At 41.0% G+C, this 27,261-nt stretch overlaps 1 protein-coding gene across 5 annotated transcripts; it reads right to left on the minus strand.

Moving 5' to 3' along the window:
• Positions 1-35: 35 nt before the first annotated feature.
• On the minus strand, positions 36-26,565 carry LOC110532044 (poly(rC)-binding protein 2). 5 transcript variants are annotated; one of them, XM_021615641.2, is made up of 13 exons: positions 26,408-26,565; positions 25,218-25,335; positions 12,548-12,571; positions 12,420-12,452; positions 12,055-12,171; positions 11,713-11,844; positions 11,436-11,564; positions 11,159-11,233; positions 10,407-10,448; positions 1,881-1,953; positions 1,716-1,771; positions 1,332-1,501; positions 36-1,193 (listed from the first exon to the last, which is right to left on the minus strand). In XM_021615641.2, exons 2-13 carry the CDS (start codon positions 25,284-25,286, stop codon positions 1,157-1,159), a joined length of 957 nt encoding a protein of 318 aa, XP_021471316.1. In that variant the 5' UTR covers positions 25,287-25,335; positions 26,408-26,565; the 3' UTR covers positions 36-1,156. The 5 variants fall into 5 exon arrangements, with proteins under 5 accessions (XP_021471316.1, XP_021471314.1, XP_021471315.1 ...); XM_021615639.2 differs by having other exon boundaries at positions 10,389-10,448; XM_021615640.2 differs by having other exon boundaries at positions 11,433-11,564.
• Positions 26,566-27,261: the final 696 nt, after the last annotated feature.

The raw sequence follows: 27,261 nt of genomic DNA on the forward strand, positions 1-27,261 counted from the left end.
GATGTCAATAAAAACAAATGACAGGTTACACCCAGTTATAGTTTTAGCATTTCACATCTTTTTATTTATGTATTGAAGTTCTTCAACAATTCAGTTTGCACCCGAATCTACAATAGTTTGAAAACGTGCACAAAAACGTGAGTTTCTTCATCCTGCAAAGAATAATAAAAAATAAAATCTGATCCAGGCAAAGGAGATAGCAGGAAACTAGTGTTCATTTTAGAATCTTCCTTCAAGTTATTTTAAATGAATACCTCAAGTCTTATCCTATAAAGACACGCAATAATTGTTTTGTTTTACCCCTTGCAGCACCCTCCCACCCCTGCAGTTAAAAAAAATATTTTCTCTATTCAAAACAAATATTCCAACGTTATCAATGTTTATCTTCTATCTTAATCATTTCAGAGAAAATAAATTCATCCCTCTGGCCCGTTGTCTCCGGGTTACCACGCCCCACCCACCCTATCAGAATCCAGTACACAACAACAACACTCAAATGTCCTGAATAAGGAAAACATTTAAAACGGATGAAAACAGGAATGACAAAATAATTATACAGCAAATAAAAGAGGTGACAGAATTCAGTTAAAAACACTCATAGTCCCACTTCAGAGACGTTTCAATTAGTTCCTGATCTTGTCTTTCGTTACATCTTAAGAGTACATCATTTACACCCCACGTATACCCATTACCCACAATGCCTCATTTAGGAAGTTCAGCTTTAAAGAATGGTAAATATCAGTGAATTCTAACAGGAGGACTGGTGTGTATTAAATAAACAATAAATATAAATCATCAAATACAGGGAAGGAACAGTCCACAACAGCTTGTTATTATTGGGTCTTTTTTTTCTTCATTTTTTAAAACATTTTCTAAGAAAAATCTGACATTAAAAAAAACATATTCCTTTTCAGATTTTTCCAAAATGTTTCTTCCCCGGCTACCAAGGTCAAAATATAAATACACCAAAAAAATATCTTTAAAAAACTATATGCAAAGGGAATTTAACATAATAAATAAATAAAATACCTTGATGTAATTACAGCTGAGTAGGTAGGTGTTTAACCAAAGGATTGGTTTTTGCATTAACTTTATTGAGGGACCTCTCGGTAAAAAGTAGGGGGGTTTCGTCAGGTGCTGATGAAGATTCTCCATGTCAGTTGGCTGCCAGTCCAGTAGCTTCAGATGACAGCCTACAGAAACATAAAAAAACAAGAGGAGATTCAAAAACTAGCCTTAAATGCAAGCCGCTTTGATTTCCTAGTCATATTGGTCCTCTTATTCTGAACCATGACTTGGCATATCAGCAGTTCCAGCGTGTTGTCCCTCACCTGGCGTTGATCAGGTACTCAGCCAGGCTGATGCTGGCAGGGGAGCCGGTGATGGTCACCTGCCTGTCAGAAGAGCCCTCCACTGGGTTGGCAATCTTGATCTGAGCCCCGGACATCTGGCGGATCTCATTGATCTTAGCCCCCTGACGGCCAATGATGCAGCCAATCAACTTAGGCCAAGGAAGGCAAGAGAGAAAGTTTCAGAATACAAGACATTTCAACCACTCTTCTCAGGAGTGAAATGTTTTTTAAACTAAAAACCCGGATAAGACAAGTATGCTACAACTAACACTAAAGAAATTCCTGAAAGATTTACATCAATCTTGGGCTGAAGTATCGAGAACAAGTAGGGAAGAGAATTCCAGAGTGGACGGGGACACTTACATCATTTGGAATGGTCAGCTCATGGGAACCAGTTTGTGCAGAAGCATCCATCCCAGCTAAAGAGAGAAAACACAAGTCAGTGCCGACAAAGACAAAAATGTTGCAGAGAATGCAACAAAAATCAATAAAATGCTTCCGGTCTCTTTTCCTCCTCTGTTGACCTACCCTGGAAACCCTGGTTGTTGGGAGCGATGGGGAAAGGGCTCTGCTGCATGGCCAGCTGGTGGAGTTTAGTAAGCTGTGGAGAGAGAGGTGGATACATGGAGGGAGAGATGGAGAGGAAGAGAGAGAGAAGGGTTGATGAAAGGAGAAAGACAGGAACTATAAAGCCAGGAGATACACAGGGTTATGTTCTGCATTAACACACGTATACACTACATGACCAAAAGTATGTGGACACCTGCTCGTCAAACATCTCATTCCAAAATCATGGGCATTAATATAGAGTTGGTCCCCCCTTTGCTGCTATAACAGCCTCCACTCTTCTGGGAAGGCTTTCTACTAGATAAGTAGTTCCCTAACTTTTTATAGGCCAGTACCCCTTTCAAAACATTCAACCTCCAGCTGCGTACCCCCTCTAGCACCAGGGTCAGCGCACTCTCAAATGTTTTTTTGCCATCATTGTAAGCCCCCCCCCCACACACACACACACAACGATACACTTATTAAACATAAGAATGGGTGTGAGTTTGTCACTTTCCACAATCCGGGTTGTGACAAAGAGCTCCATAAGACCAGGGCACAAATAATAATAAATAATTTTGCTCTTTATTTAGCCATCTTACATATAAAACCTGATTTGTTCATAAAAAATTGTGAATAACTCATTGGTTAATGAGAAGGGTGTGCTTGAAAGGATGCACATAACTGCAATGTTGGGTTGTATTGGAGAGAGTCTCAGTCTTAAATAATTTTCCACACAAAGTATGTGCCTGTATTTAGTTTTCATGCTAGTGAGGGCCGAGAATCCACTTTTACATAGCTACAGTGCCTTGCGAAAGTATTCGGCCCCCTTGAACTTTGCGACCTTTTGCCACATTTCAGGCTTCAAACAAAGATATAAAACTATTTTTTTGTGAAGAATCAACAACAAGTGGGACACAATCATGAAGTGGAACGACATTTATTGGATATTTCAAACTTTTTTAACAAATCAAAAACTGAAAAATTGGGCGTGCAAAATTATTCAGCCCCCTTAAGTTAATACTTTGTAGCGCCACCTTTTGCTGCGATTACAGCTGTAAGTCGCTTGGGGTATGTCTATCAGTTTTGCACATCGAGAGACTGACATTTTTTCCCATTCCTCCTTGCAAAACAGCTCGAGCTCAGTGAGGTTGGATGGAGAGCATTTGTGAACAGCAGTTTTCAGTTCTTTCCACAGATTCTCGATTGGATTCAGGTCTGGACTTTGACTTGGCCATTCTAACACCTGGATATGTTTATTTTTGAACCATTCCATTGTAGATTTTGCTTTATGTTTTGGATCATTGTCTTGTTGGAAGACAAATCTCCGTCCCAGTCTCAGGTCTTTTGCAGACTCCATCAGGTTTTCTTCCAGACTGGTCCTGTATTTGGCTCCATCCATCTTCCCATCAATTTTAACCATCTTCCCTGTCCCTGCTGAAGAAAAGCAGGCCCAAACCATGATGCTGCCACCACCATGTTTGACAGTGGGGATGGTGTGTTGCTTTTACGCCAAACATAACGTTTTGCATTGTTGCCAAAAAGTTCAATTTTGGTTTCATCTGACCAGAGCACCTTCTTCCACGTTTGGTGTGTCTCCCAGGTGGCTTGTGGCAAACTTTAACCGACACTTTTTACGGATATCTTTAAGAAATGGCTTTCTTCTTGCCACTCTTCCATAAAGGCCAGATTTGTGCAATATACGACTGATTGTTGTCCTATGGACAGAGTCTCCCACCTCAGCTGTAGATCTCTGCAGTTCATCCAGAGTGATCATGGGCCTCTTGGCTGCATCTCTGATCAGTCTTCTCCTTGTATGAGCTGAAAGTTTAGAGGGACGGCCAGGTCTTGGTAGATTTGCAGTGGTCTGATACTCCTTCCATTTCAATATTATCGCTTGCACAGTGCTCCTTGGGATGTTTAAAGCTTGGGAAATCTTTTTGTATCCAAATCCGGCTTTAAACTTCTTCACAACAGTATCTCGGACCTGCCTGGTGTGTTCCTTGTTCTTCATGATGCTCTCTGCGCTTTTAACGGACCTCTGAGACTATCACAGTGCAGGTGCATTTATACGGAGACTTGATTACACACAGGTGGATTGTATTTATCATCATTAGTCATTTAGGTCAACATTGGATCATTCAGAGATCCTCACTGAACTTCTGGAGAGAGTTTGCTGCACTGAAAGTAAAGGGGCTGAATAATTTTGCACGCACAATTTTTCAGTTTTTGATTTGTTAAAAAAGTTTGAAATATCCAATAAATGTCGTTCCACTTCATGATGGTGTCCCACTTGTTGTTGATTCTTCACAAAAAAATACAGTTTTATATATTTATGTTTGAAGCCTGAAATGTGCCAAAAGGTCGCAAAGTTCAAGGGGGCCGAATACTTTCGCAAGGCACTGTACATGCGCACCCAGCTCACTCCGGTGCTTCGCTATATCACATTTGACATTGTCCGTAAGCTTCAGTTCATTTGCACACAACAAAAAAATACAAATGATGGAAAGACCGGTGTGTTGTCCTTGTTAATGATGACAGGGAAGAGCTACAACTCCTTAATCATAGCCTCAATTTTGTCCCGCACATTGAATATAGTTGAGAGTCTCTGTAATCCTAGATTCAGATCATTCAGGCGAGGGAAAAAAAAAAACACCCAGATAGGCCAGTCGTGTGAGAAACTATTCATCATGCAAGGTCAGACAAGTGAAAATTGTCAGTAAAAGAAAACTAAACTTGTCTCAATTTGTTTTAAAAAAAAGTGTCAATACTTGATAACCAGCGCACTTCTTCTGTATGTTATAAAAGCGTTAAATGGTCGCTGCCCATATCATTGCATAAGCGGTCAGTCATTCCCTTGGCAGCAAGAGCCTCTCGGTGGATGCTGCAGAGTATCTAAGTGGCGTCGGGAGCAACTGCTTGCACGCGCGTTACCACTCCACTATGTCTCCCTGTCATGGCTTTTGCGCCATCAGTACAGATACCAACACATCTTCACCACAAAAGTCCATTTGCTGTCACAAAGCTGTCCAGCACTTTAAAAATATCCTCTCACGTTGTCCTGGTTTCCAGAAGAGGATGTCTTCCTTAATTGACCCCCCATAAACGTAACGGACATATACCAGGAACTGTGCCAGGCCCGCCACGTCTGTTGACTCATCCAGCTGTAACGCATATAATTCACTGGCTTGTATGCGAAGCAGAAATTGTTTCAAAACATCTCCTGCCATGTCACTGATGCGTCGTGAAACAGTGATGTTTGATGAAGGCATTGTCTGTATAGTTTTGGCCTTTCCCCCAGCTGTATCAGCAAGTCTTCCACAATCGTATGGGCTTGCCTGTCCTAGGCACTCGGTAGCTGACCATATAAGATGCGTCTAGCCCCTTCTTATTAATGGTATCTATTGCTTTTCTAAGTCTTACTACTCGAAAGTCATCTTTATTCTTGATCAAAAAACTCCTGTGGTTTATTTCTCAAATTGTCATATTTCGTATCTAAATGTCTGCGCAAGAGTGAAGGTTTCCCGCGAGAGAGTAAAAGTTAATGTGATTGGATGTTAATTATTTGACTAGGCTACCTGTATTTGACGTTGGGTTGTTATTTCGCTGAACACTGGATGGTTTAATTTTATTTTTGGCAATGAAACGAGGCTACTCAGGCGAGAACAAAACCTCACTCAAATGTGTTAAAATTTCCCTTCACTGGAACTAAGGGGCCTAGCCCAAACCATGAAAAACAGCCCCAGACCATTATTCATCATCCACCAAACTTTACAGCTGGCACTACGCATAGGGGCAGCTAGCGTTCTCCTGGCATCCGCCAATCCCAGATTTGTCCGTTGGATTGTCAGATCAGGAAGCGTGATTCCTTACTCAAGAAAATGTGTTTCCACTGCTTCAGAGTCCAATGGCGGAGAGCTTAACAGGTGGCATCCAATGACGGTGCCAGGGTTGAAAGTCACTGAGTTCTTCAGTAAGGCCATACTACTGCCAATGTTGGTCTAAGGCGATTGAATGGCTGTATGCTCGATTTTATACACCTGTCAGCAACGGGTGTGGCTGAACTAGCAGAACCCACTTATTTGAAGTGGTGTCCATATATTTGTGTCTGTAATATATATTTATAAACTGGGTGGTTCGAGCCCAGAATGCTGAATGGCTGACAGCCATGGTATATCAGACGTATCCCATGGGTATGACAAAATATTTATTTTTACTGCTTTAAATTACGTTGGTAGACAGTTTATAATAGCAATAAGGCACCTCGGGGGTTTGTGGTATACGGCCAATATCCCACAGCTAATGGCTATTTCCAGGCACCCCGCCTTGCAACTAAGAACAGCCCTTAGTTGTGGCATATTGGCCAACAACACCCCCTCTGGCCTTATTGCTTAAAAAACACACACGTCAAAAGTTTGGAACCACCTACTCATTCAAGGGATTTCCTTATTTTTTTTTACATTGGGAATAATAGTGAAGACATCAAAACTATGAAATAACACATGGAATCATGTAATGAAAAAGTGTTAAACAAATCAAAATATTTTATATTTGAGATTCAAAGTAGCCACCCTTTGCCTCGATGACAATTTTGCAGTCTTGGCAATCCTCTCAACCAGCTTCATGAGGAATGCTTTTCAAACCGTTTTGAAGAGGTTCCCACATATGCGGGCACTAGTTGGCTGCTTTTCCTTCACTCTGCAGTCCAACTCATCCCAAACCATCTAAAATTGGGTTGAGGTCAGCTGATTGTGGAGGCCAGGTCATCTGATGCAGCACTAAATCACTTCTTGGTCAAATAGTCCTTACAAGGGGCCTCCCGGGTGGCGCAGTGGTTAAGGGCGCTGTACTGCAGCGCCAGCTGTGCCATCAGAGTCCTGGGTTCGCCCAGGCTCTGTCGTAACCGGCCGCGACCGGGAGGTCCGTGGGGCGACGCACAATTGGCCTAGCGTCGCCCGGGTTAGGGAGGGCTTGGTCGGTAGGGGTGTCCTTGTCTCATCGCGCACCAGCGACTCCTGTGGCGGGCTGGGCGCAGTGTACGCTAGCCAAGGTGGCCAGGTGCACGGTGTTTCCTCCGGCGCATTGGTGCGGCTGGCTTCCGGGTTGGATGTGCGCTGTGTTAAAGAAGCAGCGACTTGGTTGGTTGTGTATCGGAGGACGCATGACTTTCAACCTTCGTCTCTCCCGAGCCCGTATGGGAGTTGTAGCGATGAGACAAGATAGTAGCTACTACAACAATTGGATACTACGAAAATTGGGGAGAAAAAGGGGTAAAATTCAAAAAAAAAAAATAGTCCTTACACAGGCTGGGGGTGTGTTGGGTCACTGTCCTGTTGAAAAACAAATGATAGTCCCAAGCGCCAACCAGATTGGATGGCATTAAGTGTGCCTTGAATTCTAAATAAAATCACGGAAAGTGTCACTAGTAAAGCACACCCACAACATCACACCTCCATGCAGAGAGTACCTACTCTGCATTTCTCAAAGACAGGGCAGGTAAATACTAATACTTTTTTTAAACTCAAATTTGGACTCATTAGACCAAAAGGACAGATTTCCACAGATCTAATGTCCATTGCGCTTGTTTCTTGGCCCAAGCAAGTCTATTCTTATTATTGGTATCCTTTAGTAGTGGTTTCTTTGCAGCAATTAGAACATAAAGGTCTGATTCACACAGTCTCCTCTGAACAGTTGATGATGAGATGTGTCTGTTACTTGGACTCTGTGAAGCATTTATTTGGGCTGCAATTGATAGTTTTTGTGACTGCACTTGAAGAAACTTTAAAAGTTCTTCAAATTTTCCGCATTGACTGACCTTCATGTCTTAAAGTAATGATGGACTGTCATTTCTCTTTGCTTATTTGAGCTGTTCTTGCCATAATATGGACTTGGTCTTTTACCAAGTAGGGCTATCTTCTGTATACCACCCCTACCTTGTCACAACACAACTGATTGGCTCAAACGCATTAAGGAAAGAAAGAAATTCCACAAATTAACTTATAACAAGGCACACCTGGTCATTGAAATGTATTCCATGTGACGACCTCATGAAGCTGGTTGAGCAAATGCCACGAGTGTGCAAAGCTGTCATCAAGGCAAAGGCTACTTTGAAGAATGTCAAATATAAAACTGATTGGTTTAACACTTTTTTGGTTACTACATGATTCCATGTGTTATTTCATAGTTGAGGTCTACACTATTATTCTACAATGTAGAAAATAATTCAAATAAAGAAAAACCTTTGAACGAGTAGGTGTCCAAACTTTTGACTGGTACATACACACACTATACCAAACATTAGGAACACATTCGTAATATTGTCCTCAGAACAGCCACAATTCATCGGGACATGGCTCTACAAGGTGTCGAAAGCGTTTCACAAGGATGCTGGCCCATGACTCCAATGCTGGGTGTCCATTGGGTGATTGACCATTCTTGATGCAAAACGGGAAACTGTTGAGCGTCAAAAACAGCGTTGTACTTCTTGACAAACTGGTGCACCTGGCACCTACTACCATACCTCGTTCAAAAGGCACTTGTACACAAACTATAGTTTTGGCAAGTCGGTCAGGACATCTACTTTGTGCATGACAAGTCATTTTTCCAACAATTGTTTACAGACAGATTATTTCACTGTATCACAATTCCAGTGGGTCAGAAGTTTACGTACACCAAGTTGACTGTGCCTTTAAACAGCCTGGAAAATTCCAGCAAATTATGTCATGGCTTTAGAAGCTTCTGATAGGCTCATTTACATAATTTGAGTCAATTAGAGGGGCACCTGTGAATGTATTTCAAGGCCTACCCTCAAACTCAGTGCCTCTTTGCTTGACATCATGGGAAAATCAAAAGAAATCAGCCGAGACCTCAGAACTTTTTTTTTTAGACCTCCACAAGTCTGGTTCATTCTTGGGAGCAATTTCCAAACACCTGAAGGTACCACATTCATCTGTACAAACAAGAGAAGGCAAGTATAAACACCATGGGACCACGCAGCTGGCATACCGCTCAGGAAGGAGACGCGTTCTGTCTCCTGGAGATGAACGTACTTTGGTGCGAAAAGTGCAAATTAATCCCAGAACAACAGCAAAGGACCTTGAAGACGCTGGAGGAAACAGGTACAAAAGTATCTATATCCACAGTAAAACGAGTCCTATATCGGCATAACCTGAAAGGCCGCTCAGCAAGGAAGAAGCCACTGTGCCAAAACCGCCATAAAAAGCCAGACTACGGTTTGCAACTGCACATGGGGACAAAGATTGTACTTTTTGGAGGAATGTCCTCTGGTCTGATGAAACAAAAATAGAACTGTTTGGTCGTAATGACCATTGTTATGTTTGGAGGAAAAGGGGGAGGCTTGCAAGCCGAAGAAAACCATTTCAACCGTGAAGCACGGGGGTGGCAGCAGCATGTTGTGGGGGTGCTTTGCTGCAGGAGGGACTGATGCACTTCCCAAAATAGATGGCATCATGAGGCAGGAAAATTATGTGGATATATTGAAGCAACATCTCAAGACATCAGTCAGGAAGTTAAAGCTTGGTCGCTAATGGGTCTTCCAAATGCATACTTCCAAAGTTGTGGCAAAATAGCTTAAGGACAACAAAGTCAAGGTATTGGAGTGGCCATCACAAAGCCCTGACCTCAATCCTATAGAACATTTGTGGGCAGAACTGAAAAAGTGTGTGGGAAGCTTGTGGAAGGCTACCTGAGACATTGCTACCAAATACTAATTGAGTGTATGTAAACTTCTGACCCACTGGGAATGTGATGAAATAAATAAAAGCTGAAATAAAATCACTCTACTATTATTCTGACATTTCACATTCTTAAAAATAAACTTTAAATACATTTTTTACTAGGATTAAATGTCAGGAATTGTGAAAAACGGAGTTTAAAAATATTTGGCTAAGGTGTATGTAAACTTCCAACTTCAACTGTATATAGCCATACCATTAGGGATGCACATAAAAATTCTGTCCAACACCGATAAATTATTAGTGGCTCAGACTTAACACTGAAATATATGGACAAAATACTGGCTATGAAATCATCCGATACTGATATATTTCTTTAGGCAATTATCAACCGATTCAAAGGGTGAAATACTGTGCAGCCCTTCTTCAAGGCAAAACTCCAAAATGTGCAGTCCCAAAAAAAACGGTGCACCTCAACACAAAACAATAGATTGATTTGACAGTTAAGGCTAGCACCACAAACAAATTTGACAAAGCCTAATTTCAGAAATTCTCCCAAACATAATCAAGGCTGCAAAATAAATTAAACGATACACATGGCAACAACCTAAACATTTAAAAGTACCAGAAGGCCTTAGCGATGCATCACTGCAGTGCATTTACTGATTGAAACTTAAAAATGGAACTAGAGTGGTTGAAGGGGGGGGGGGGGGGTGGAGAAGGTACAGCATTTAAGAGAGGGTGGGTGCCATGACTACCCAGGAGGGTTGATGTGTAGATATATGGGCTCACTTACAGAATGACCTTCACTTACGTCAGGCTGTGGAATGGCGTGCTGTCCTTGGACAGCGTATGCCTGCAATGAGAGAAAAGCACTTAGGAGGGTGCGTGGGAAATGGGCACGAAAAGCACACTCACAGACTGTTAGTATCCTGGAGACCCATGGCTGCGTTTAGACAGGCAGCCCAATTCTGATCTTTTGGGCACTAATTGGTCTTTTGACCAATCAGATCGGCTCTGACAAAGATGTGGGGAAAAAAAGATCAGAATTGGGCTACTGTCTAAACGCAGCCAAGTCCTTGGATGTCTGGGATGAGAACGCTATGGGGTAATTCAGACAACACCATACACAACAAGGATATGGACATATGGGTGACGCATATAGCCTAGTGGTTAGAGCATTGGGCCGGAAACTGAAAGGTTACTGACCTGCCTAGTTAAATAACTGACTTGCCTCGTTAAATAAAAGGTTAAATAAAAAAATATGCACCCTCCAGCTAGTACTCAACCCATCTGACAGCTCAGCTACTCTACAACTACTGGAGGGGATTTCTCTCCCTTAACATAGAAACTCTGGAGGCCATTTGGCAATGGTGCTGACGTCTGCACAGTGCAGAATAACACACTACTGAAATGTAGAAACAGACTTAAAAATACAGTGTTATTCAACTTCCCTTAAACAACTGACAATGCTATCATTTTAAAAAAGGGAAAAGGGAAAACTGACATATGAATTACAGACTAATTAGTTGATTAATTACAGATGAATAAGGTTGGTTTATTTACCTGACCTCCCGCAAATATGACAGGAGAGCCTGAGGGTTTGGGCCTGTAAGGGATGGTTACACCCTTAGGCGGAGACTGAGGAGAGAAACAAAATCAACCATTAGGAACTGGAAAATGTACATAAGCGGTAGTTATTTTGAACACACTTCAAAATGTAGGACAATGATATAAAAAAATAAAATAAAATAAAATCAGGAACCTAAGCAACATCTCGGATGAAATAGAAAAAAAGCAGAGACAAAAAGGGGGTAGTGCGCAATGGTTCCCATACTACTACCTCGAGCATGACAACACAGATCTGCTTGACACACTCGATGATGGACTGGGGGGTCCCTGCAATGGTGATAGCACGCTCTGTGGAGTTAGGCAGCATGTCCCCTGCCACCTGTACCTGAGCTCCTGTCGACTGGAGAGAGAGACAGGAAGGAGGGAGGGTCAACATTAAGTGTTCAGAGTTCTCTTTAGAATATCTGGTGGCACAGTTCATCTAGAGACCGTGGGTGATAATTTCTATTTAGCATAATAACGTACTTGTGTGGGTGTACTGTACGTACCTCTCTGATCTCTTTGATCTTGCAGCCGCCCTTGCCGATGAGGGAGCCACACTGGCTGGCAGGCACAACGATGCGCAGGGTGACTGGCGGTTGGCTGGTGGCCGTGCTGTTAGTCATCGAGCTGCTGATGTCCTGTAGGGAATCGAACGGAAAAACAAGATACACTGCTGAGGATGGCTTCGGTCCAAAGGCTTGGACTTAGATTTTTTTCTCATGATCTTTACTATGCTATGGTGTATTGTTCATGGGTGCGTGAAAAACATTTAAATTTCTTAGTAATAGGTTTCCAGCCTGATTGAAATGTTCTATGGCTTATTTGAAATCTGTAGTTAGGAGTCAAACCTCCTCCAGCTTCTCGATGATCATGGAAAAGGCTTTAAAAATGGCGGTGGTGGGGCCTGCCAGGGTGATGATCCTCTCTGGGCAGTTCCCCTCAGAGATGTTGATACGAGCGCCACTCTGTACAAGGCAAACAGTCACGTGGACGTGACATGTTATTCATGCGTTTTCTCATTACAATGCTAAAATATTAAGACAATATATTTAATTGCATTTACACATTCAGCGCTGGCCTAAATTTGGTTGTAACATTGCAATCTGTCAACCCTCAAGCATGAGTCATCGGAATCAGTAGAAAATGTCTAGAAGTGGCCACTTCTCTCAAACTTCCTTCAATACGTTAATCAATGCAATGACGGACAACTCACCTCCTCTCTCATCTTCTTCACAGACTCTCCTTTCTGCACAGAAAGCACAATGTTTAAACAACAGTCCCAGCCATGAATGAAAAGTGAAAAGCAGAACACAGTGAGAAACATCAGGAAGGCACACTCACCTTGCCAATAATGCTTCCAACTTCCTGCAGACAAGAAAAGCAATAACACATTAAAATCAGTAATCCATCTTTTTATATATATTCACTTTACAAAAGCTTTACTCAAGAATGAAAGAACCCCATGTAGTAGTATTTTCTACTGTATGCAAGTTATCCATGTAGTGTGCAGTGTAAGGTTTATATTAGTCTCGCGTTGCCATACCTCCAAAAACACGTTGTCGTCATGCCGCCGTTGGAGGTCTAGAGGATTTATTGCAAACATTTGATGTTTTTGAAGATTTTGATTGGACGTTACATTTCAAGAAGCTCCCGAGTGGCACAGCGGGTCTAAGGCACTGCACCTCAGTACTAGAGGCGTCACTAGACCCTGGTTCGATTGCAGGCTGTATCACAACCGGCCATAATTGGGACTCCCATAGGGTGGCGTACAATTGGCCCAGCGGCGTCCGGGTTAGGGTTTGGCCGTCATTGTAAATAAGAATTTGTTCTTAACCGACTTGCGTAGTTAAATAAAAAAATTAAAAATAACCCTCCTCCCACACACCTGTAGAAGGGGTCATGTGTGTTATGTGCGTCACCGTTTTCCGCCCGGGTAGTTGTTGCCTACGCTAGTGCTCGTTTCCAAGCTATCAAGTGTGGCCGACTGTCTGCGATTTATATTTATTGAAATTTCAAGTGGATTGTGCTCCGGTGACAGACCTTTTCCGCCATTCGTCCACTTGGCGGCTGAATATATTCAATAAGCAAATACATGTAAAACTAATATATATATATATATATATTTTACCATGTATTATTAGCTAAGCTAGCTGGCTACAGTAGGCCACTTTATAGACTAACTCAACTGAGCTGCTAGCTTGCTAAATTTACACAGTGTTTAGCTAAGTGAATTAGAATGGCATAAGCTAGTTAACTGTCTCCAAATGCAATTGTAGATAAAGACATAAAAGAGGGTGAAATTACAGCTCCAGCTGCCAGTAAAGGGAGATTGTAGGCTACTGGATATGGCAGGTCATTTTGTGGAGACATTATGAAAAGATTCCCCAGTTACAGTCCCAAGGGGGGAAACCTTTTGAGGACAGAGAGATAATAGCAACATAATATTCAGGGTTGTCTAATTTGAGTAGAATGAAGCCTGTTGCTTTGTCATGTTTTCAGTTGGGTGTACAGGGCCCAGCCCTGCAATAAACAGACCTGACTCAACTTATCAAATCTAATTCTGTGATAATCAATTGTGCTATTGCTGGGATGGAATAGATGTCTGCTGACATGCATACCTATATAACGTAGGTACATGGCGTAATGACACCACGACACATAGCACACATGCAACACAGCATTCCTAACCTAGCCCACAATGTCTGCTGTGTGGATCGAGCAGTCAACAAGTTGAGCAGTCATTTGAAAGAGTAAGAACATTAAAGCGAGACAACTCAAAGACGAAATCCATTAAAATGCCAGGATAATGGGATTCATTGCCCTTGACAATCAACCGTTCTCTGTCGTGGGTGATGTTGGCTTTCGCGACTGGTCGAGCACCGGTACACACTAACGTTACCAAGTGCGCTATTGTTCAGATGGTGCCCTACCGGAGTTACACAGTAATAGTATCACTGCTATTAGCTTCTCACTTCTCACTGCCAACTGCGTAGGGCAAACTTAACATGTGTAAATATTTGTATGAACATAAGATTCAGCAACTGAGACATAACCTTAACAAGTTCCACAGACCTGTGGCTAACAGAAATTGAATAATGTGTCCCTGAACAAAGGGTGGGGGTGGGGGGGTCAAAATCAAAAGTAGCAGTCAGTATCTGGTGTGGCCGCCAGCTGCATTAAGTACTGCAGTGCATCTCCTCCTCATGGACTGCACCAGATTTGCCAGTTGTTTCTGTGAGATTTTACCCCCCTCTTCCATCAAGGCACCTGCAAGTTACCAGACATTTCTGGGGGGGGGGGGAATGACCCTAGCCCTCACCCTCCGATCCAACAAGTCCCAGACCTGCTCAATGGAATTGAGATCCGGGCTCTTCGCTGGCCATGGCAGAACACTGACATTCCTGTCTTGTAGGAAATCACGCACAGAACGAGCAGTATGGCTGGTAGCATTGTCATGCTGGAGGGTCATGTCAGGATGAGCCTGCAGGAAGGTTACCATATGATGGAGGAGAATGTCGTCCCTGTAACGCACAGCATTGAGATTGCCTGCAATGACAACAAGCTCAGTCCCATGATGCTGTGACACACCGCCCCAGACCATGACGGACCCTCCACCTCGATCCCGCTCCCGAGTACAGGCCTCTGTGTAACGCTCATTCCTTCCACGATAAACGCGTTTCTTTATTTGCTGAGTTTACTATGGAATGCCGTTTGGGTATTTGACAATAACACTATTTGACGCGTTAAATAAGCTTTTAATTTGACAAATCGAATAACAGTTCTATTATAGAATGTTGTGTGTGCTGAATTTGCACATGCAAGCCAAGCGCCACCACTACTATCAGTAGCACTGTCAATGCTGTACAAAAAAGTCTGCAAACAAGCAACCACCGGCCACGAACGATGTGCCTACAATACTGTGTCGGTAATAAAGCATTATTTGTTCGACCGAATAGCTTTAGCTTGGTACCTAGCTAGCACCAATATAACCAGCCTGAAAACAATAACCAGTAGAAATGGCAGTCATTTTCAACATTCTTAGCAATGATTTAGGAATCCTTATAAGTAATTATTTGCTAGGAAGCCACTTGTTGTTCGCCTACTGAAATTGAACTTCAGTTCATGAAAAATAAATAGCTAACCAGCTACTTAATCCCTGTTGCCCAAAGCTAACGTTATAAACAGCCAGCTAGCTTCATCTGGTTAGTGAGGCTCGACCTGACCGTGTTATGTGTTGTGAAGCTAGCCACAATAAGGATTAGGCACAATAGTGGAATTTGCGGTTGTCCTTCAAAATAAAAGTACCTCTTTGAAAATGATACAATGGTTACAATTGGTGGAATTACGCCATATTTAGACGAGATAATGTTAAACAAGATTGGAATGTGAAGCAATGAAATGGGGTATCAGTCTACCCAGTGACACCCACAGAACACAACTCTGAAGAGTTTACGCAAATATTAGCGTTGTTGCTCTTATCGCGGGACTGTGACTGTGTGAAATCCCCTCCCCAGTCAGTCAGCCTATTGTGTATATTGACATTCATATTGCACTGTACAGCTTTACCTAAGGATTGGGGATCAATGAAATGGGGTAACAGTCTACTCAATACCCAATATATCCCCCCGCCCCCCAACGTCCTCCCCACGAGTTATCAGACCCCAAAACATCCGCAGTATTGTTTTTTCTTGGGAATAGTGTTCAATACACTAAATGTGGCTCAAGTCACAGCTGTTTCAGAGTCCAGCAATAAGAGCTACGATGCCAATGTTCTCTGTCACTGAGTAGGCTGATACCCCATGTCATTGAGCCACAATCCATAGGTAAGGCTGTACAGTGAAATAACTATGGCCCCAATGCAATTCAAAAGTATAATGCATCCAGTGTGATTTCAACAAATGATTGTCTTTTGTTGATTTTATATAACATTTCCACCTCATTTAGCATTATCTATTCAATTATGGCATAATTCTACTATTTGTATTCATTTGCATCACTGTCAATGACACTTATTTTGAAGGCTAACCGGAAAGTCCACTATTGTGGCTAATCCTTATTATGGCTAGCTTCCGACCACCATTAATCAAATAACTGTCTTATAAATCAGGGTTATTTTAGATGACACCTAGCAATATAATTAGCTAGCTAATGATAGCTACTGAAACAGATTGTCGTTTTGCTATGTTTTTGGGGAAGAACATTGTTTGCATCCATCAGCTAGCAAGCTTTTTTTTAATGACCAGCACTGTAGGTACGCGAGACAACTTTACCAGCATCATAGCATACGCATCGATGAATCGTTGTGACATATGAAATACGAGTGATAGTGTAATCAATGTGTAATAACTACATACAATTTTTATGAACGCCTTAAATTATGTAACGTGCAGTAATATTCAAGACACACAAAGACCCAAATGGCATTCCATAGAAATCCTGGCTGAGAATGAAACGATTGAACAACAAAACAGCACAGCAGTAAGTGAAAGAAATAGGTTTTGATTATGTTTTACTGGTAATGGGGACATACGTAAATGCCACCGAAAAAACATTTTGTTCAGTGTGGTGTATGTAACCTTTATTTAACTAGGCAAGTCAGTTAAGAACAAATTCTTATTTACAATGATGGCCCGGACGACGCTGGGCCAATTGTGCACCGCCCTATGGAACTCCCAATCTAGGCCGGATGTGATAGACCCTAGCCCTCACCCTCCGATCCAACAAGTCCCAGACCTGCTCAATGGAATTGAGATCCGGGCTCTTCGCTGGCCATGGCAGAACACTGACATTCCTGTCTTGTAGGAAATCACGCACAGAACGAGCAGTATGGCTGGTAGCATTGTCATGCTGGAGGGTCATGTCAGGATGAGCCTGCAGGAAGGTTACCATATGATGGAGGAGAATGTCGTCCCTGTAACGCACAGCATTGAGATTGCCTGCAATGACAACAAGCTCAGTCCCATGATGCTGTGACACACCGCCCCAGACCATGACGGACCCTCCACCTCGATCCCGCTCCCGAGTACAGGCCTCTGTGTAACGCTCATTCCTTCCACGATAAACGCGTTTCTTTATTTGCTGAGTTTACTATGGAATGCCGTTTGGGTATTTGACAATAACACTATTTGACGCGTTAAATAAGCTTTTAATTTGACAAATCGAATAACAGTTCTATTATAGAATGTTGTGTGTGCTGAATTTGCACATGCAAGCCAAGCGCCACCACTACTATCAGTAGCACTGTCAATGCTGTACAAAAAAGTCTGCAAACAAGCAACCACCGGCCACGAACGATGTGCCTACAATACTGTGTCGGTAATAAAGCATTATTTGTTCGACCGAATAGCTTTAGCTTGGTACCTAGCTAGCACCAATACAACCAGCCTGAAAACAATAACCAGTAGAAATGGCAGTCATTTTCAACATTCTTAGCAATGATTTAGGAATCCTTATAAGTAATTATTTGCTAGGAAGCCACTTGTTGTTCGCCTACTGAAATTGAACTTCAGTTCATGAAAAATAAATAGCTAACCAGCTACTTAAACCCTGTTGCCCAAAGCTAACGTTATAAACAGCCAGCTAGCTTCATCTGGTTAGTGAGGCTCGACCTGACCGTGTTATGTGTTGTGAAGCTAGCCACAATAAGGATTAGGCACAATAGTGGAATTTGCGGTTGTCCTTCAAAATAAAAGTACCTCTTTGAAAATGATACAATGGTTACAATTGGTGGAATTACGCCATATTTAGACGAGATAATGTTAAACAAGATTGGAATGTGAAGCAATGAAATGGGGTATCAGTCTACCCAGTGACACCCACAGAACACAACTCTGAAGAGTTTACGCAAATATTAGCGTTGTTGCTCTTATCGCGGGACTGTGACTGTGTGAAATCCCCTCCCCAGTCAGTCAGCCTATTGTGTATATTGACATTCATATTGCACTGTACAGCTTTACCTAAGGATTGGGGATCAATGAAATGGGGTAACAGTCTACTCAATACCCAATATATCCCCCCGCCCCCCAACGTCCTCCCCACGAGTTATCAGACCCCAAAACATCCGCAGTATTGTTTTTTCTTGGGAATAGTGTTCAATACACTAAATGTGGCTCAAGTCACAGCTGTTTCAGAGTCCAGCAATAAGAGCTACGATGCCAATGTTCTCTGTCACTGAGTAGGCTGATACCCCATGTCATTGAGCCACAATCCATAGGTAAGGCTGTACAGTGAAATAACTATGGCCCCAATGCAATTCAAAAGTATAATGCATCCAGTGTGATTTCAACAAATGATTGTCTTTTGTTGATTTTATATAACATTTCCACCTCATTTAGCATTATCTATTCAATTATGGCATAATTCTACTATTTGTATTCATTTGCATCACTGTCAATTACACTTATTTTGAAGGCTAACCGGAAAGTCCACTATTGTGGCTAATCCTTATTATGGCTAGCTTCCGACCACCATTAATCAAATAACTGTCTTATAAATCAGGGTTATTTTAGATGACACCTAGCAATATAATTAGCTAGCTAATGATAGCTACTGAAACAGATTGTCGTTTTGCTATGTTTTTGGGGAAGAACATTGTTTGCATCCATCAGCTAGCAAGCTTTTTTTTAATGACCAGCACTGTAGGTACGCGAGACAACTTTACCAGCATCATAGCATACGCATCGATGAATCGTTGTGACATATGAAATACGAGTGATAGTGTAATCAATGTGTAATAACTACATACAATTTTTATGAACGCCTTAAATTATGTAACGTGCAGTAATATTCAAGACACACAAAGACCCAAATGGCATTCCATAGAAATCCTGGCTGAGAATGAAACGATTGAACAACAAAACAGCACAGCAGTAAGTGAAAGAAATAGGTTTTGATTATGTTTTACTGGTAATGGGGACATACGTAAATGCCACCGAAAAAACATTTTGTTCAGTGTGGTGTATGTAACCTTTATTTAACTAGGCAAGTCAGTTAAGAACAAATTCTTATTTACAATGATGGCCCGGACGACGCTGGGCCAATTGTGCACCGCCCTATGGAACTCCCAATCTAGGCCGGATGTGATAGAGCCTGGATTCAAACCAGGGACTGTAGTGATGCCTCTTGCAAAGAGATGCAGTGCCTTAGACTGCTGTGTCCATGTGTGTGTTACCTATTTAACTGTATTAGAATGCTTAAAAGGCCGCAAAAAAAAAAAACAATGTCTCTCGGTATCTGATTTTTTTTGGCAAAGAATATTTGGGTATTAGCTAAATGATGCAATAATTGGTGCATCACACACACACACAGTCAAAAGTTGACACACCTACTCATTCTAGGGTTTCAATTTTTTACTATTTCCTACATTGTAGAATAATAATGAAGGCATCAAAACTATGAAATAGCACATATGGAATAATCTAGTAACCAAAAAGCTTTAAAACAAATCTAAATATATATTTTATATTTGAGATTCTTCAAAGTAGCCAGACTTTGCCAAGAGTGAGCAAAGCCGTCACCAAGGCATTCTCTCAATCAGCTTCATGAGGTCACCTGGAATACATTTCAATTAACAGGTGTGCCTTGTTAAAAGTTAATTTGTGGAATTTCCTTCTTAATGTGTTTGATCCAATCAGTTGTGTTGTGACAAGGTAGGGGTGGAATACAGATGATAGCCCTATTTGGTAAAAGACCAAGTCCATATTATGGTAAGAACAGATCAAATAAGCAAAAAGAAACGACGGTCCATCATTTAAGACATGAAGGTCAGTCAATGTTGAAAATCTCAAGAACTTTGTTCTTTGTTCTGTCGTTCTGCCCCTGAACAGGCAGTTAACCCACTGTTCCTAGGCCGTCATTGAAAATAAGAATTTGTTCTTAACTGACTTGCCTAGTTAAATAAAGGTAAAATAAAAAAATTAAAAAAATTCTGCAGTGATTCGCCATCCCATCTGGTTTACGCTTAGTGGGACTATCATTTGCTGTTCAACAGGACACCTACAGGCTGTGTAAGGGTTATTTGACCAAGGAGGAGAGTGATGAGTGCTGCATCAGATGACCTGGCCGAACTCAACCCAATTGAGATGGTTTGGGATGAGCTGGACCGCAGAGTGAAGGAAAAGCAGCCAACAAGTGCTCAGCATATGTGGGAACTCCTTCAAGACTGTTGGAAAAGCGTTCCAGGTGAAGCTGGTTGAGAGAATGCAAAGAGTGTGCAAAACTGTCATCAAAGCAAAGGGTGGCTACTTTGAAGAGTCTCAAATGTAAAATATATTTTCATTTGTCTAACACTCTTTTTCATTACTACATGTTTCCATAGTTTTGCTGTCTTTACTATTATTCTACAATGTAGAAAATAGTACAAATAAAAACCCTTGAACGAGTAGGTGTCCAAACCTTTGAAAATATATATAACATAAATCACTAGTTAACTACACATGGATGATGATATTACTAGTTTATCTAGCTTGTCCTGCGTTGCATATATTCTTAAAATCAATACACAAGTATATGACTTTAAACCTGCATATTTAGTTAACTTCTTAATGCTGCAGGGGAAGTATTGAGTAGCTTGGAAGAAAGGTGCCCAGAGGAAACGGCCGGCTCTTAGTCCCAGTTACTAATATATGCATATTATTATTAGTATTGGATAGAAAACACTGACGTTTCTATGTCTGTGAGTATAACATAACTCATATGGCAGGCAAAAACCTGAGAAGAAATCCAAACAGGAAATGAGAAATTTGAGGTTGGTCAATTTTCAACCCAGCCCCTATTGAACTCTCAGTCGGATATGGATGAAGTTGCATTTCCTAGGGCTTCCACTAGATGTCAACCGTCTTTAGAAACTTGAATGAGGCTTCTACTGTGTTGTGGGGCTGAATGGGAGCTGAATGAGCCAGGTGTCTGGCAGAGAGCCAAGGGCTGTTGACACGCAATTCACACGAGAGCGACCTGCGTTCCATGGCTTTCCTACAGACAAAGGAATTCTCCGGTTGGAACTTTATTGAAGATTTATGATAACAACACCCTAAAGATTGATTCTATACTTAGTATGACAAGTTTCTTCGACCTGTAATATAACTTTTGAAGTTTTCGTCCGACATTCGGATGGACCTGCACTAGCGTTTGGATTTGTGTACTACACGCGCTAACAAAAGTAGCTACTTGGACATAAATAATGGACATTTTGGAACAAATCAAGCATTTATTGTGGAACAAGGATTCCTGGGAGTGCATTCTGATGAAGATCATCAAAAGTAAGGGAATATTTATAATGTGATTTCCGATTTCTGTTGACTCCAACATGGCGGAAAATGTTATTTATTTTCTGAGCGCCGTCTCAGATTATTGCATGGTTTGCTTTTTCCGTAAAGTTTTTTTAAAATCTGACACAGCAGATGCATTAAGGATAGGTACATCTATAATTACATGTGTATTGAGTATGAGTATTTCTGTTTAATTGTTATGGCTATGCAAAATCACTGCATGTTTTTGGAACTAGTGAACTAACGCGCCAATGTAAACTCAGATTTTTTTATATAAATATGAACTTTATCAAACAAAACATACATGTATTGTGTAACATGAAGTCCTATGAGTGTCATCTGATGAAGATCATCAAAGGTTAGTGATTAATTTTATCTCTATTTGTGCTTTTTGTGACTCTTTGGCTGGAAAAATGGCTGGGTTTTTCTGTGAGTTGGTTGTCACTTAACCTTTCTGATCTCCCCATCCCGGATCCGGGATCGTGAATACAGACTCAAGCTCATTACCATAACGCAACGTTAACTATGCAAATGAAATGAAATAAATATGCCATCTCTCAAGCTTAGCCTTTTGTAAACAACACTGTCATCTCAGATTTTCAAAATATGCTTCTCAACCATAGGAAAACAATCATTTGTGTAAAAGTAGCTAGCTAGCGTAGCATTTAGCGTTAGCATTAGCATCCAGCACACAACATTTCAACAAAAACATAAAAGCCTTCAAATAAAATCATTTACCTTTGAAGAACTTCTGATGTTTTCAATGAGGATACTCTCAGTTAGATAGCAGATGCTCAGTTTTTCCAAAAAGATTATTTGTGTATTAGAAATAGCTCCGTTTTATACATCACATTTGGCTACCAAAAAAAAACGAAAATTCAGTCCTCAAAACGCGAACTTTTTTCAAAATTAACTCCATAATATCGACTGAAAACATGGCAAACGTCGTTTAGAATCAAGCCTCAAGGTGTTTTTCACATATCTCTTCAATGATATATCGTTCCTGGAAGCATGGTTTCTCCCCTCAATCAAATGGAAAAGTACAAGCAGCTGGCAATTGCGCACCGAATTCCACGCAGGACACCAGGCGGACACTTGGAAAATGTAGTCTCTTATGGTCAATCTTCCAATGATATGCCTACAAATACGTCACAATGCTGCTAACACCTTGGGGGAACGACAGAAAGTGTAGGCTCATTCCTTGCGCAATCACAGCCATATAAGGAGACAATGGAAAACAGAGCTTCAGAAATTCTGCTCATTTCCTGGTTGACGCATCATCTTGGTTTTGCCTGTAGAATGAGTTCTGGGGCACTTACAGACAATATCTTTGCAGATTCTGACACTTCAGAGTGTTTTCTTTCAAAAACTGTCAAGAATATGCATAGTCGAGCATCTTTTCGTGACAAAATATCGCGCTTAAAACGGGAACGTTTTTTATCCAAAAATGAAATAGCGCCCCTAGAGATCAAAGAGGTTAACATAATCGTTTGTGGTGCTTTCGCTGTAAAGCCTATTTGTAATCGGACACTGTGGTAGGATTAACAACAAGATTACCTTTAAAACGGTATAAGATACATGTATGTTTGAGGAATTTTAATTATGAGATTTCTGTTGTTTTGAATTTGGCGCCCTGCACTTTCACTGGCTGTTGTCATATCATCCCGTTAACGGGATTGCAGCCCTAAGAAGTTTTAATATTGCCTGCTAACATTAATTTATTTTAACCAGGGAAACTGTCACTTCTCTTGCATTCTGTGCAAGCAGAGTCAGGGTATATGCAGCAGTTTGGGCCGCTTGGCTCGTTGCGAACTGTGTGAAGACCATTTCTTCCAATCAAAGACCAGAATTATTTGCCAGAATTGTACATAATGATGACATAACATTGAAGGTTGTGCAATGTAACAGCAATATTTAGACTTAGGGATGCCACCCATTAGATAAAATACGGAACGGTTCCGTATTTCACTGAAATAATAAACGTTTTGTTTTCGAAATGATAGTTTCCGGATTTGACCATATTAACGACCTAAGGCTCATATTTCTGTGTGTTATTATACTATAATTAAGTCTATGATTTGATAGAGCAGCCTGGCTGAGCGGTGGTAGGCAGCAGCAGGCATTCATTCAAACGGCACATTCCTGCATTTGCCAGCAGCTCTTCGCCATGCTTCAAGCATTGCGCTGTTTATGACTTCAAGCCTACCAACTCCCGAGATTAGGCTGGTAATACTAAAGTACCTATTAAAACATCCAATAGTCAAAGGTATATGAAATACAAATGGTATAGAGAGAAATAGTCCTATAATAACCACAACCTAAAACGTCTTACCTGGGAATATTGAAGACTCATGTTAAAAGGAACGACCAGCTTTCATATGTTCTGAGCAGGGAACTTAAATGTTAGCTTTTTTACATGGCACATATTGCACTTTTACTTTCTTCTCCAACACTTTGTTTTTGCATTATTTAAACCAAATTGAACATGTTTCATTATTTATTTGAGATTAAATTGATTTTATTGGTGTATTATATTAGGTTAAAATAAGTGTTCACTCAGTATTGTTGCAATTGTTATTATTACAAATATAAATATATATATATATATGTAACGGATGTGAAACAGCTAGCTTAGTTAGCGGTGGTGCACGCTAAATAGCGTTTCAATCGGTGACGTCACTTGCTCTGAGAGCTTGAAGTAGTAGATCCCCTTGCTCTGCAAGGGCCGTGGCTTTTGTGGAGCGATGGGTAACGACGCTTCGTGGGTGTCAGTGGTTGATGTGTGCAGAGGGTCCCTGGTTCGCGCCCGGGTATGGGCGAGGGGACGGTCTAAAGTTATACTGTTATATATATATATATATATATATATATATATATATATATATATATATATATTTTTTTTTAATCGGCCGATTAGTATCGTTTTTTTGGGGTCCTCCAATAATTGGTATCGGCGTTGAAAAATCATAATCGGTCGACCTCTAACATCAACGGTACCGACTTCAGACGAGTCCTTTGACACTTGTGGGGGTCATAGAGCTAAACGGAGAACACCATCGTGATTGCAGTTGTTCCCATAGATGGAGCAACCATGTACAGTCTATGTATCACTGACCCTGGATAAGGTGGCGACTCTGCTAACACAACTAACCTTTTAGTTCAATAATATGCCGTTTTTATTCAAATGTAGTTTGCTTCTTAATCTTAAGTGGAATTTAACTAGTTATTTTACAAGGTTAGCTGACGTTTCTCAAAACTAACCCCATTGTGGCCAGCTTCTTCTTGTCCCTCATGCTAGCCATTACAGCCATATATCACTTCAGAAAAGTCCATAGCAAATATACTGATGTGGCCATTGTAGACCATTTCGCCGCTCTGGTTGCAGCTTTAGCTCATCTTGAAATAACAGAGAAATGCTATGAAAACCAGCATGTTGCAAATGTTCTAAAATGTTTTGTTTATATTTTTAGTCCTCATGTACTGTTGCTCCTACGGTACTAATCTGGTGCGCACCTTTGGAGCTCCGCTCAAGCATGGCATTTCATTAGTTTGACGTTTTGCGAGGAGTCTTTTACACCGGCTTCTGGCCCGTCTAGCAGATTTTTGCAATGGAGCTTCCCCAGGCTTCCTGGTTCATGACGATGCTCTGTTTATGCTGACTACACAGTAATGAATGAGGTGTGTGAATGGAACAACCACGGTGTAATGGTCATATCTTTTATCGTCCATCTCCTGTGCACACTCACCTTTCCGTGCATAAGGAGTCTAATGGTTAGGGTGACATTGAGCCCTCCTTCAATCACACCGGTGTCCATAGTTGTTGTAGTGTCTGAAGTCTATATTCGCCAAGAAGTAGTATTTGGTCTTCAAGACAAGAGGGAGCAGAGAAAAAAAACAGAAGTGTTAAGTTACAGATGGCAAACAATTGATGAAAAAAATCTATTCAAGCAAGAAACCAACCAGTACTACTGACTTACATTTTTACATTTAGTAATTTACCATTTAACAGATTCCAGAGCAACTTGCAGTTAGTCCATTCATCTTACAATAGATAGGTGAGAAAACCACTTTTCAATCATAACAAGTACATTTTACAGGATTTAGCAAATTTACTTATCTTGGTTTTGCTAAAAACAGTGAAACTAGCTACTGAGAGTGCTGACCAGGGCATTGTTACCTTAAAAGCATCCTAAGACTAAGTTAATCGAATAAGTGAATCCCATTGTTGAACTTGATTCATTACACCCAAGGTTCACCATCTCTGCTCATATTACAGTGTATTGATTCAGATATAGTTTAGCTAATGATTATGCAGCGAGGAAACCAGACGTAGCAACTAGTTAGCTACATTTATTTACACCATGAAAATACATAACACTGATTTATCAAAGCCAACGTTTGCTTACTAGTTAGCTAGTACTAGTCTGTACTTAAATTACTTAATTAAGCATGGCTAAAAATGGTAAGTTCATTACTTTTGGATAACAAACGGAAAAAATTGTATTTAAAAAGCCAACTGACGTTAGTTAGTTCCAGTTGCCTGTATGTAACTTAGTATGATAATTAGCTTGCTAACGTTAGCTTGCCTGCTAGCAGCATTTCTAGCTAGTAACCCTAGTGACATTGGCTAGTTACCTAAAGATTTAAAACCTAAAGTTGATGAACCTATGAATGAAAGACGGTCCCTACTCAGTCTTGGTAGAATGTGGATAGCTTCATCAATATTGTGCAAACTGCTCAATGGCTAGATAGAAACGGATAGTAGCAGCTAACGTAGCTAATCAAATCAGAATGAGCGCAATGCTAGCAAGCTAGCCTAGTATGTGACGATTAATCCGCTATTTTGAATGCTGCGGCCTAGGTCCTGAATCACTCAGGCGCAGTTAACTCTGTCCTTCACACTCCAAAGAAAATTGAGTAGTTAGGGCAGCCTTACCCGAACAGTCCCGTGAGGTGTGTTTAGGGGGAGGGGAGAAGGGGAGAGGTTCGGGAGGGAATTTTAAAAGGATTCGGGGAAGAGGGAAGAGACGCTGCTGCTTGATCGGGCTCCACTCTCCTGCTTAGCACAAAAGACAACAAAATGAAAATCGTTCAACTTTCACCTTTAACCCGATCCTCCCCTACGATTTAACCCCGCCCACTAAAAACCTTGGCCCACGTCATAATATTTCTCAGTTGGCAAGCACACTGAGGTAATGGGCACAGTCCCACACATTGGTGCTGGTAAATAGATCGATTTTTACAAGCCATTTTAGAAAATATAAAATATATATTTTGGCTGTGCTGAGTGACTATATGACGGCCATATGAACAACAAGAAACGCATTGAGCTAAGAAATATATATTTTTACTTTTCTTGCATTTTTTTGGTATCTTATTCTTTTGTTGTGAATTAACAGTAAAGAAGGGTCTTACATTTGTGTTAAAAGAGAGCAGGGAATACAGTATAGGTTTGTGGCCTTATGTAGCAAAGCCACTGATGTGAGAGTAATTTCACCAGATGGCCATGCACAGTTAGCTCATTACTGGAAAAAATAGCAGAGTATGTCTGGGCAAAAGCTGTTATTCAGAATGGTGTTGGACAAAGAAACACAAAGGCTTCCAGATAACACTTTACAATAAGGTTCCATTTGTAAAGGGTTTATAAAAGGTTCTAATTATGTTATTAACGGTTAATTGATCAATTGTAAATGCCTTATAAACCAGGAATAAACAGTTATATATTGCAATAGCTGGTCAGTGTTTGCCAAATAGTAATCCAATTTTTACCTACTGAACAAAAATATAAAC

Source organism: Oncorhynchus mykiss, chromosome 9, assembly GCF_013265735.2.
Source record: "Oncorhynchus mykiss isolate Arlee chromosome 9, USDA_OmykA_1.1, whole genome shotgun sequence".
NCBI lineage: Eukaryota > Metazoa > Chordata > Actinopteri > Salmoniformes > Salmonidae > Oncorhynchus > Oncorhynchus mykiss.